General features: G+C 41.3%; 1 protein-coding gene across 3 annotated transcripts in view; it reads left to right on the top strand.

Annotated features, from left to right (window-relative positions):
* The window catches only part of FBN1 (fibrillin 1), a 229,460-nt gene that overhangs the window by 29,766 nt on the left and 186,452 nt on the right, over positions 1 to 13,242 (top strand). For all 3 annotated transcript variants that reach the window (XM_046008182.1, XM_046008181.1, XM_046008183.1), the window contains exons 5-6: positions 8,463 to 8,558; positions 11,913 to 12,008. In XM_046008182.1, the coding sequence (XP_045864138.1) occupies positions 8,463 to 8,558; positions 11,913 to 12,008 (192 nt within the window). The remainder of the gene's footprint in view (positions 1 to 8,462; positions 8,559 to 11,912; positions 12,009 to 13,242) is intronic.

Here is a 13,242-nt window from a genome sequence, read left to right as displayed (position 1 = left end):
TCCTAAATTTGCTTTTGGCTTTTCTCTTGCCTGCAATATATATATATTTTTCTTTTTTTCACTAGAACATCTGCCTTCTCTGTTCAGCCCAGAATACTTGGACTGACTCTCCTCAATCTGGCCTCCCATTTTCCTTCTTACTCCTTACAGGGAAATTACCTATGGGACATAGTTACTATGAATATATAAAGACTATGACCTCCTTTGCAGGTATTGCTCTATTCATCTTTGTATCTCCTATGTAAACGCCATATGAGATGCTCAGTGGAATGATTGTTTAATGAACATTTTTGGCTCAAGAAACGAGGCATTTTTCCTTGTACTGAAATCTGAGTCTGATTAAACACTTTTTAAAAACTGAAGACCCCTGCCTTTGCAAGAAGAAAATGTAAGAAGTCGTTACGGCAGTTTGGGAAGTGATTTTTCATGAAACACAAGCCTATTTTGCCTCTCACAGTTTTACCACTTCATTCTGTGATACCAAATACATACCCACAGTTCATTCTCCAGAGCCCTTGCTTGCTTGTTCTATTGTTTTTTTTGTACTTTTCTTCTTGGGAGGGAGGGTGGTTATTCTTTAAATATGGTGTCCTCAGCAATGAATTAGAGGAAATGCAGGGGCTGGGAAGAAGGTGAGTTATTATACGTCGTTAAAACCCTTGAAGCTCGTGCCTGTATAAATAGCCCCTCAACACCTTGACCATTACCAAAATGAAAAGTGAAGTTCCTTTTCCATTTCCCATTTCCAGTGAGAAAATGAGTTCCCCTTATAGTGTGTTCCATTTCTGACAAGGTTTTCAAGAAAAGTACTGCAGAATGAATGCATTCTCTTTTGTCTGTTGTAGGTAGAAACTTCAGTGTAGTCAAGGTTGATTACCTGTTAAGGGTCCTGATATTTAGTCATAGCTCTCCTGAGCTGATTAACTGGATAGGGCAAGTAGTCCTAATAGACCCTTTTGGTGTCTGCTCACATGCCTTGGCATTCATGATAACTCTGCCTTAGAGCTCTGTAAGATTTTTCTGACACGGAACGTGCCTGGTCTGCATCCAAGGCAAGCTGGAAGTGCTGGAGGACGGGTAACCCTAGAAACAACGACTAACTAGTGACAGACAGAGCGTGTTGGATACGTGCCCCAGCTTCCTTGCCTCTCAGTCTGTAGAACTATGGAGTGTGTTCGGAACTGTCTCTTGGAGTTTCCTAGTAGATTGAGCCCCAGCTGCCCACAGTGGTAAAAGGCTTGATCGTGGATTCATCATCTTGGTTATCTTCCTCACCTCCTCACTCTCCTACCAGTGTTTCCTGAAGTTACTCCTAAAACAGACTACTTGCATTTAAATTACTGTCTCAGAATCTGCTTCTGGTGGACCCCAAATGCAGACTACTGGCAAAAACGGTCAGTTGTTGATGGGGATAGAAACTTCCCTGTGGGCTGGGAGTCATTTGCTTATTGCACTGAGAATAGCATATTCTTATTTCATCTCAGCTTCATTTTCAATGGCATCTTCCAAGCAACAGCAGATTCATTGTACAAATCAAGGGCATCTGAACTGGAGGAAAACAGAAAGATAGAGAAGTCAGTGGGTGGCTCTTCTGGGAGCCTGTTGGACATCTCTGTCTTCATCAGGCAGCCACGGAGAGCTACCTAAGGGATGGGGAAGGAGTCTAGATACCAAGTTGGGAACAGACCCCATCGCTCAGATTGGCTCTTGAGCCAACAAACAACAGAGTGCTCCTCTGGAGGGGATGAACTATAGCCAGATGATAAAACTGGGTATCCACCTGGGAAGGTCTTCAATATGATAGTGAGAGCTGCTGCTGATTTCTCTGTCAAGTAAAAACTGTGAGATGTAAAGATAGGATGTTAACAAGTTGATCTGGTAGCTTTCAAGCTAACCTCGAGATGGCAGTATAGTGGTAGGTGCTGTGGACCAGATTTAGGTTAGAGACTTATGTCAGACTTCTGGGTGATGCTCTCTGAAGAGGTTTGGGTCTACCTATGGTACCTGGACCTTGGACCTGAGTAGCTTGTGGATAAGAGTGGGATGAGGAGGGCGATCTGGCATCATCAGGATCTTTGAGGCACTTGGAGCCTTTAAAATCACTGGCTTAATCATAGAATTAAGATATTAATTCTACCTGAATTAATATTGTCTAAACATCTTGCAAAATTAAAGATGGCAGAATATTTTAAATTCAGTGTAGTTGTGATAATCGGAATTTATTTCTGATCTTTTGAATTATTATTCTAGGGAATAGCTGTGCTATCCTATAGAACTTTCTGGCCACGGTATGCTTGGCAATAAATATGGAGAGATCACTTTTGCTAACTTTCCTGCTAGTAAAAAGATAACATAGCAAAATATTTGCATTTACTACCAGTGGTTCTACCAAAAGGGGACAAATTTAGATCATTTCACCAATATTTCTTATGAGAACTTTTATACTTGTTATGTGATAGGGATCCAGAGGCCTGGGAAAGTTGTGGGGCCTCTGAGGCCTTACTTTTTTCATTTGACAATGAGAAGAATGAAAGGAAGGATGTTCTTTCAGGCTGTTTTCTACTTTTGAGTGTCCTGGGACTCTGAGAATAGGGAATGATCTCTTAGTGGCCTGAAGAAGAGATTGCATTTCCAGAAGGTCCAGACTGCCAGCCAGCAATTCCTTTGGGCACTAAGAAGGCAAGGTTTCTCTTAACCTATTGGAACTCTTGCCACTGGTCATGGGCATTGCACCAAGGCAAAAATGATTGGCTAGCCAGAGTCAGAAAAATGGGTTTTCTGAACTTTTTCTTTTTTTCTTTTCTTGAGAGAGAGAGAGAGAGAGAGAAAGCGAGTGTGAGCGAGCAGGGAGGAGGGGCAGCAGGAGAGGGAGAGAGAGAGAATCTTAAGCAGGTTCCACATGGAGCCCAACATAGGGCTTGATCTCATGACCTTGAGGTCATGACCTGAGCCCAAATCAAGAGTGGGATATTTAACTGACTGAGCCACCCATGTGCCACCCCAGGTTTTCTGAACTTTAATTTCAAACCTATTTGTACTGTTCTCAAATCTTTCTGTCTTTGAGGCTGACAATGGACCCTAAGCAATCCTAATTCTCATAATTAGGTCACAGTAGACTGATTCATGAATTTACTCAAACTCTTCTTTAAATTATACATATAATATAAAATATATTATTATCTTCTTTAATAATATGTGTTATTATAAAACTTGTTCCCTAGGATGCCTTGGTGGCTCATTTGGTTAAAGCATCTGCCTTTGGCCCAGGTCATGATCCCAGGGTCCTGGGATTGTGTCCTGCATTGGTTTTCTTGCTCAGCAGGGTGCCTTTGTCTCCCTCTGCCTGCCATTCCTCCTGCTTGTGCTTTCTTTCTCTGTCTCTCTCTGACAAATCAAATCTTTAAAAAAAGAAGTTGTTCCCTGAATTTTATATTTAAGAATTTGTAGGTCAAATTCATACACATTCTGTTTTATTCTTTGTGCCTTTTCAAAGGATTTTAAAAACTAAACTCTTTTTTTTTGTTTTATAGATTCATATTGAGTTGTAAGAAATAATACGGAGAGATCCTGGGTACCCTTCACCCGGTTTTCTCATGTTAACTTCCTGTGAAACTGTAGCATGATATCACTACCAGGATATTGACATTGATACAGTCAAGATACAGAAGAGGTCTACCACTGCAAGGATGTCTGCTGTTGCCCTTTTATAGTTATTACCTCCTCTTCCTATGCTCTCTCTCTTTTTTTTAAAATTTATTTATTTGACAGAGAGAGAGAGAGATCACAAGGAGGCAGAGCAGCAGGCAGAGAGAGAGAGGGGGAAGCAGGCTCCCCACTGAGCGGGGATTCCAGAACCCTGGAATCATGACCTGAGCCGAAAGCAGAGGCTTAACCCACTGAGCCACCCAGGCGCCCCTCCTATGCTCTCTTTAATCCTGGCAGCCACCAATCTGTTCTCCAGTTCTAGAGTTTTGTCATTTCTAGAATGTTATATAAATGGAATCACACGATAGGGAACCTTTTGGGATTGACTTTTTTCACTCAGCATAATTCTCTGGAGAGTCATCCATGTCATTTCATGTATCAACTGTTTGTTCCCTTTTATTACTGAGTAGTGTTACTTGCTTTGGATGTATCACAGTTTGTTTAACCATTCACCAGTTGAAGGACATCCAGGTTGTCTCCAGTTTTTTTTTTTTTTGTTACTGGAGCAGTTCTGAACATTCATGTACAGGTTTTTGGGTTTTTTAAACAAATATTTTTATTTATTTTGAAAGATAGAGAACATGAGCAGGGGAAGGGAGAGAGGAGATAATTTCAAGCAGACTCCATGCTGAGCGTGGAGCCTGATGTGGGGCTCGATCCCACGACCCTGAGATCATGACGTGAGCTGATAGATGCTTATTTGCAAATTGCTCCCCTTGTGCTTGCCAAGACAGTGGCGGGCCTGTAGAATCATTCCTAACCTCATGCATCCCAAAGGAAATGGTTACCTTAGCCCTGCATCTCTCTCATTCCCACAGCATGCTCAAATTGTTCTCTATTGGTTGGTCATTTTATGAACTAATTTGTATTGGGCTATCCCCTAAAGGGAGTTTCTTCTACTCTTCCTGGTGCCTGGCAAATGGAAGGCATTCAGTAAGTATTTATCGAATGACTAAAAGATTAACTGAATCTGGAAAATAACACAACGTATACTTGGGATCCTATATAGTTACAGGTAAATGGCAGCATTTTCTGCTCTTTCCAGAAAGAATGTTGAAATCCTTTAAGGGTGTTCTCTCATTTTCAAGGGGAAGCCCTCATTGGGTTTTAGGGTTCTCCGAGTTATCTGCATGTAGCAGCTTGGACAGTGACACTTCGTTCCCTAGTGTTGTCAGTTTCTGGTAAACTCTTAACACAGACTGAGTTTAGGAATATATTCTGGCTTCAAGTATTTAGAGCATCTAACAAATTCACAACATCCTTACGGATTTAAGTGGAGCTTTGGCTTTTTCTAGAGATAGAGAACTTGTTCTTATAATCATCGGACATCTGGGATGCTTGTTCAATTCAGTGTAAATTTAGAATACGCATCAATGGCAGGACTCTTAAAAAAAAAACAATTTATGTACATATACTCTCTAAATTGTTCCTGCTGTATCTCCCCTGAGCATCTGAGACTCACAAAGAATGTGAAGTTTCTTTGGCAGACATGTTTGTGGCAAAACAGATGGTTAAGATCCAATTATTTTTTATTAAGCATGATCCCCTAGCCCAAAGATTCATAGTTCATTGGTTTATTGGGATCAGTGGACTAACTATGCTGTACTGTTTCACAAGTCTGACCAAGGAGTTTTATTTTTTAAGGGAGACAAAATATTTTATGGAAATATTTTAGACCTGGGAAAGGTTTACCTGAAAGACAGGATAGGAAAAAATATAAAAGGGAATCAGAATTTTATTATATTGCACTTAAATGCAAATTTATCATTTTTCCTAAAAGAATTCATTCTATTTTTCAATTTGAACAAATAATGTAAAGTCACTATTGGAACTACTGTTAGCTTTTTATCTCAAAGTAGCTAAATGGCTTTGTTGCTCATGTGGGAATGGAAATTAGCTCTTGGCATGAACCACTTTAATTGAAATCAGTTTGTGGGTTGAGTTCCTATGCTGCTTGACACATGACATCATTTCCTGTGCTTTTCCCAATCCTCACTGTTTTTCTAAGATAGGATGAAGCTAAGTTTAACTTCAAATTTTAAAGCAACTATACACCTTTTCCTGACCTACTTAGAATATTATCCAAATTTTCACCAAGTCATTCCTTTTGTATATTTGTAGATAGTTTTTTAATTCAAAAGCATTTTGGCTGAGACATTTTAATAGAATCAAAGGAGCCTAAAATAACTGTTTTAATCAGTTTCCTGGGTTGCTTGACTTCTATAACAATGCTCCAACAAAGGATTTAGTTCTGCTTTTATACATGGGGAAATGAAGATAAAATATTTTTTTCTTTTTTTTTTAATTTATTTGACACACACACACACACACACACACAGAGATCACAAGTAGGCAGAGAAGCAGACAGAGAGAGAGGGGAAGAAGGCTCCCTGCTGAGCAGAGAGCCCAATGTGGGGCTCGATCCCAGAACCCTGAGATCATGACCTGAGCCGAAGGCAGAGGCTTTAACCCACTGAGCCACCCAGGTGCCCCGAAGATAAAATATTTTTAATAGCAATCTACTTAGGGCTCTGTAATAGCCTAGGGCATAATGGGCAATTTCTCAGTCTTAGTTTTTGAGGATAGCTTTTGATGTCATTATCTGGTGGTGTGAGCTATGTAAGTGGAAATTACCTTAGTAAAGTTTTGTACCACACCTACAAGTAGGCAAGGTACTACTCTAGGTGCTTAGGGGATATAATTAATAACCATGATGCTTTCCACTCTAAAGAAGCTTTTGAACAAATGGGTCGAAGACAGGAGAAATAAGAAAAAAATAAGTTTTAGGTTTTATATATATTTCAAAAAAGAAGCATAAAGTACTCTGGAGTCAGAAAAAGAGGGCTCATATCTAGTGGGAGAAGGAAGAGAGAACAGAAATCAGAAAAGATCAAAGAAAAGATATATTTGCAGTGGGTCTTAGAGCTAGGTAGGGATTATTTGCTAACAGCTGTGTGTGTTGTATGCTGGGGATTAAGGGTAAAGGACAAAGAGGTTAAAGAGATTCCACCAGGAAATGAGACCAATGTGTTCGGCATTTTGCATGGCACACAGGAGGTAGTGTTGAGTGAATGAATGAATGATCGTAGATCGGGGACTGAGCCATAGGACATACTAGAAGTCTGCAGAGCAGCCCGGAAAGGCCCGAGGCCATATTGAGAGAGGGTGGAAGTTCTTAGCCTACTAGAGACAGGGAGCCTCTGGTGGTGCTTCAGTAAGTGTGTGACAAGTTCCTGAGAAAGTGTATCCCTTTCAGCTTGACTCAGTTAACTCTTTGGTCCTCTGTGAGGGCATAGGAAATACTCACTTCTGCTATCTCTTCCCCACTGTCATGCTGAAATCTGTGTAGCTCCTTATGGAAATGGTCCTTTCTCTAGAGGTCCACAGCCACTCTTGATATGGCACTGAGAGTCCTAACCAGGACTACCAAAGAAGGTGGCTGCTGTGAGGCGCCCTCTCTCTAATCATAGCGGGTTTGGCCACTATGCTCCAGGAAGGCTGAGTAGCTGATTGATGTTCTTGCACACAAGAGGAGGACTTCTCTTCTCCCTATGTAAAATTGTGGAACCTTTTTCTGTAGAAATACTCTCTCATAGCTTGGAGAACAGGTCAGAGTAAGCCAACTTCCAGTGCTCAATCCTAGTCTCCTTGTGTGGGGTTGTGTCAATAAGGATTAATGATGAATTCAGTCAAGCCTCTGTCTTCTCCAAGTAAGGTAGTTATTGTTTCCAGAGGACAAAGGGACAGCCTCAGATTCTGAACACTTCGTTTTAGCATCCTAAATTATTGAACTAGAGAAAGCCTACACACTAGAGAAGGGAGAGCACGTGTCATACTATCGTTTCCCTTCACAGGCGTCTGTCACTCCAGTTTTTTTTTTTTAATATTTTATTTATTTAACAGAGAGAAATCACAACTAGGCAGAGAGGCAGGCAGAGAGAGAGGAGGAAGCAGGCTCCCTGCGGAGCAGAGAGCCTGACGTGGGGCTCAATCCCAGGACCCTGAGATCATGACCTGAGCCGAAGGCAGTGGCTTAATCCACTGAGCCACCCAGGCGCCCCTGTCACTCCAGTTTTATCTAGTGTCCCTTCTCACGTCCAAGGCTGCTTGCCCCCCATAGTCCTTCTTCCCTGAATAAAGTCACACTTCTGTAGGTGACAGGGTGACAAAGAGTGGGTTTCAAACACTACAAGTCTTATTTAGTTTAAGGTCACGGTTTAAACAAGCAGCTCTTTCTGAGCCCAGGTTGGCTGCCTCCATTATCAGGCAGCCTTTTATTAAATGCTCTTGTAGGCAGTTTTTTCTCCTTTTTGCTGTCTCCAAAATTTCTTTTAACAAAACTCTTGGAATTTCTCCCTCAGACCGTTTTCCTGGCCACCTACGTTGGGACTCTAAATCTTGTAACAGGAAAACTATTGCCATTGTAATCTTGTCTCATACGGTTGCTCAAGGCACTATTTTCTTGTTGGTATAAATTACAGAAATGACATTGAGTGGAAAGTCCTGCTAAATTAGGGAAGTCATTTAGCACCATTAAAACAAATAGCAAAGAAACAATTGCATTGTAATTGATTTTATACTCACACATTAAAATAACACATTTAGTGTTGTCAGGTTATTTCTGCACAAGTATGTGAATCTTGATAAACCATTTCATTTTCTCTCCAGATCGCTACAAATCAATTCCTGTGATGTGTTGCAATCTGTCTACTTAAACTGCAAAAGTAAATCATTCTTTTTTTTTTTTTCTTTTCAAGTCCAACACTGTAACATTCGCTGTATGAATGGAGGTAGCTGTAGTGATGATCACTGTCTGTGCCAGAAAGGATACATAGGGACTCACTGTGGACAACGTAAGTAAACCATACTTATAAGTATCTTACTCCATGCTAGACTATGTAGACGAATGTGTAGACAGATAGTAGATAAAAAGAATACAGAACTCAGTGCTGATGGAGTCTCTTTGGTTATGCGGGATGTGGCATTTTTACAGAAGTCCAGTGAGTCTCATGGATGGTCAGACCACTGACCTAATGCACTTTGCACCAGATTTCTGACCGGAACCTTTAGAGGGCTGGTTTGACTCATTTTCTTCTCATTTATCTTCAGCACCCCACTTGCCTCATCCCCTTCAGAATTCTTGTTTGTTCCAGACGTATACCTTCCATTTGATTGCTGAATATGTCCACCTGGCTTTTGAAGAAGCATCTCGAAGTATTTCAAAACTCAACCTCATCTTTCTCCCCAAACATGTCCTTTTTCTTGGTTAATGGTAGCTGCATCTCTCTAGTTTCCCAACCTAGATTCTGCTACCACATGGTGTTCACTTTGCTGGTTCGTTCATGAACACTGTCTATTGTGGGTCTACTCTCAGTCGGCCCCTGCAGAAGAGGAAAATTCCTTTAAGAAAGCTTACTTTTTATTACACTAAGATGAATATATACACCCAGCAGAAAATTCAGAAAAGTGAAAACAATGAAAGAGAAAACAATAAAACAATAAAATTCTCCATAATCCTGTCATTACATTCCAGTCTTTTAATGGATATTTGGTACATGAGATCTTATTGTATGCATAGTTTTTCATACTCCTTTTTTATGTAATATTTTATTAGAAGTATGTTATAGTATTAAACATTTTTAAATGCTTTAATGGTTGCAGAACATTCCATTATATGGTTGTTTTATTATTTATTTAATGAATCTTTAATGATGAGGGTTTATTCCTATTGTTTCCAGTCTTTGCCATTGTATATATATTTGCTATGATGAATAATGTTATTAGAAATAAACCAAAATTTATATAATGCCCCAAGACTGTCCGTGCACTGCAGTGTGGTAAGAATAATGACTGAGTTTTGGGTAGCCCACAACAGTAGTGTGGAGAGAGGAGACACAGGACATCTTCTCCAATGTGGGAGACCCTTGAGCTGAATCTTGAAGGATGGGGTGGAGACCCCTTGTCAGATGATGGGAGGTGGGCTTCTCCTGCAGCTGGCACAGCCTGGGTCGAAGCACAAGATCATGGCATAGGACAAGCCGTCAGACACAGCACGTGTTTTGGTGTTACTGAGGGAGGTGAGGGGAAGGGAGATAAGGTCAGAATGGAAGCCATGGACCAGGTTTTGAGTGCCTTTATGCATAACGTGTTTGCATACACAAGAGAGCCAGGAAAGAGGAGTGGGTTAATAGCCAAGAGCATTCCTCTGTTGAATGATTTACTCTCCATTTACCATATGCGAAGCACATTTTCAAACTCTTCACATGTATTAACTCATTGACTGAAACAGCAATCTCCTGAGTTAGAGGTATCTTTTACCTCTAGCAGATGAGGAGGTGGGGCACAGGGACATCAGTGACTTGTCTAAAGTTATATAGGGAGGGACTGGCAGAGTTAGGTTTTGAACCCAAGCAGTCTGATTTCTTGGCCTGTGCCTTTATTGCTATGAAATGCTGGCCTCAGGCACTTTACTTACAGTGTTTACAATGAGAAAGATTTCAGTGGCCACAAGTAATGCTGTAATTGCAGGGGAAGAAACAGGAAGCAGGAAGACTATTACCGGGGCTGTGGCTAGAGAGCTGGTGGGAGTGGGTGGAGTCAAAGGCATTTTTGGAAAAGGAATCATGAAGAGCTGCTGGACACCTTCCTGCTCCCTTTGGTGCTCCTTGAGGGAGTTTAGCCCCAATTCTACCACACGACAGGCATTTAGTTAACACCAGCAGAGTTAGAAAAACTTTCCTAGACCTTACTGTCCCAATCTATTCAATGGGATGGTTGGCTTAGGCCATCTCAAGATTTCTTTTCTGTTTAAAATCTTCTCCTTCTCCCCTGACTGTAAATCAAGAGGCAAATCAAAACAATGAATATACATAAACCTCTCTAATTTGATGATGAGAAATGGGCTTTTACCATAGTTCTGGCTATAAGGGATTGTGTCAGTTCAAGTCCTCTGATCCCAAGCAGATGCCAAGACAGAGCTGGATATACAAGAGATTTATTGTAGAAAATACCTGTAAGGAAGAAAGGGGGAAGAAGGCATAGTAGGAGGGGAAGGCCTTCAGACCACGATGTAGGTCTCGCTCCCGTGCAAGGAGAGGCGGACTGTGTAGGTTGTATAGAAGGTGCCTCAGACCAGAATGAAGCCTTGGCCAGGCTGATGGTGAGTCCAGAGCAAAGGTCTCCCATGGGAAGAGTTCCATGATGGGCAGAAATGCTCAGTCTCTGGTACCCCACTAAGCTTAGTCATTGGATGGTAGCAGCCAATCAAGAACAGTTCTGTGTCCTTGGCGTGAACATGAAGCAGATAGGAAGGTGCAGCGGCTGGGGGCTGTCGCCAGCTAAGCTCCTTACAGTAGGTTTTCTTGGAAGGAGATCTGAGTGGCTCAACTCCATGACTGCCACGAGGATACAGATAAAGTGTGCAGGAAATACATGAAGGAGGAATTAATTCAAAAGGAGGTGCTAGTAGAGAAGCCTCATGGTGGAATGAGATGGGAGCTGGACTTTGAAGTGTGGGCGGCATTGGCAAATTTGGCTCAGAAGAGCCCACCACCTGTGGATAAAAATGCCTAGAAAGAGGCCACGCGTGAAGGAATTGCAGGAAGTTGTACAGAAGAGTGTTGTTTGGGGCATGAGCTCTCAGATCCTATTTTAATGCCTTTTCTGGCAAGTAAATTGTCCCTCCCTTAGGCATCGCTGGACTTACCTCGCGAATAGACTGTTACACCAGTCAGTTGGGTCTTCATTTCGGCACATAAATATGGTCGGAATTAATGTTTGATTGTTTGCAGTTAATTGTGTGATTTAACACGCCATATTTCTGTAACGGTGACAGAGGCCAGTGCTTTCCCATACGGGAGCCCTCAAATCATAAGCGAAAGAGTCAGCTTGCTAAAATGCAGTTCTCCCCCACTGACATCTCCTAGAAACCACCATTTTAGATACAGAACTGAAAGCATTGCTCAACTACTTCCCAGAATGAAGCTGTCGGCACCAACATGGGTTTGAACTCACTTATTCCTGGCAGTTTAACCGGAGTTGACCGAGGAACACATGCAGAGCTAGAACTGGAGCGGACCTGTGGAAAATGAACACCAGCATGATTATTTAGGTTTTTTTATTGTTGTCCCTCAGGGGATGGTAAGTGTTACTTCATCAGCATCTGCTTTCAGGTAAGGGCTCTCAGCTTCTCTCTCCTTCCCTTCCAGCTGTCTGTGAGAGCGGCTGTCTCAACGGAGGCAGGTGTGTGGCCCCGAATCGATGTGCCTGCACTTACGGCTTTACCGGACCCCAGTGTGAAAGAGGTAATTTTTGTTAGTCGATTAATATAAATATGTTCTGCTGGCTAAAGCTATTCCTGACTTAAGCGCGTGTTGGCTTTATAGAGCTCCTGCATGAATTTTGCTGAGTTTTAAGGAAGTTTCTGATTTGTCACTGGGAAGGTTCCTGTGATGACAAGACAGTGGCCCTACGTCTAGGCATGTTATTCCATAATTCTTGCCAGGGGCCTGCAGGACTCACTCGTGCGCATAGGCATAAGCACCAGTTGGCAGGCATCAAGATAAAAAGGGGAGAATTTTCCAAACGGGTAAGGATTGAGCTCTTTGTTGTTCTAGTAAATTAGAGAAGTAGCTCCAAATGAAACATCTGTATGGAAAGGAAAAAATTTAGAGTGAAGAAAAATACTCTTAATTATCTGTGAGGACCTACTGGGGACCATAGTGGCATACAAGCATAGCATCCAAAATGCACTGGAAACGTCAGTTGTGGAGGAACTGGGCTTTCACATCCGTGGTTTATCCAGTACTCAAGGCAGCCCTCTGACATGCATATACTTATGGAAAGACCAAGGCTCGGGGAGGGCAAGGGATCTCCATAAGTTCACACATAATAATAGGCTTTAATTGGAATGTGGGTTTTTTGCGTCTAAGTCTGATGCTTACTGCTGCTCCTAATTGAAAGAAATATTCTACCTGATTTGCCTACGTGTAAATGCAAATGTGATATTGAGATGTATTTAGTGTGACATATTGTTGAGTTTTTTTCTCTAATCCCCTGCACTTTGGCTTTATTGATTGTCTTGTCTCTACATTCATAATTGTTTCTCATCGTTCTGAGTTTTATGGTGAAGGTGTGGGAGGTTTATTTCATACAAAACTGTACAAATTGTCATGAAAACACTCGTTAAAAATACTCATGAATCTTTTAAAGTATAGTCATCACTTTTTATCCCAAGTTGTATAAAGGTTTTTTCTGTTCTGAGATGGAAAGCTAAGATTCAAGTAGCAGATGTTGAATATATATTATGTTATGAACCAAGAGCAGAGATCGGTATGGGAGAAATTATTTTCTGCTTCTTTTTTTACAAGTTCATTTAAACTCAGTTATTTGCTGATAAAGCAATAATACCTATTTTAGTAGGTTGTAACTAGGTCATTAGTAATTGTAACAAGGGCCTAGGTTTACTAGGTCAATTACTATTATTACTGGATAAATTGTATTGTATCTTAATTTAGTACCACTACATGGTGTGATGAG

This window comes from Meles meles, chromosome 6 (genome assembly GCF_922984935.1).
Source record: "Meles meles chromosome 6, mMelMel3.1 paternal haplotype, whole genome shotgun sequence".
In the NCBI taxonomy this organism is placed as follows: Eukaryota; Metazoa; Chordata; class Mammalia; order Carnivora; family Mustelidae; genus Meles; species Meles meles.
The sequence above is the reverse complement of the archived record's forward strand: the minus strand, read 5'-3'. Positions and strand labels throughout refer to the sequence as shown.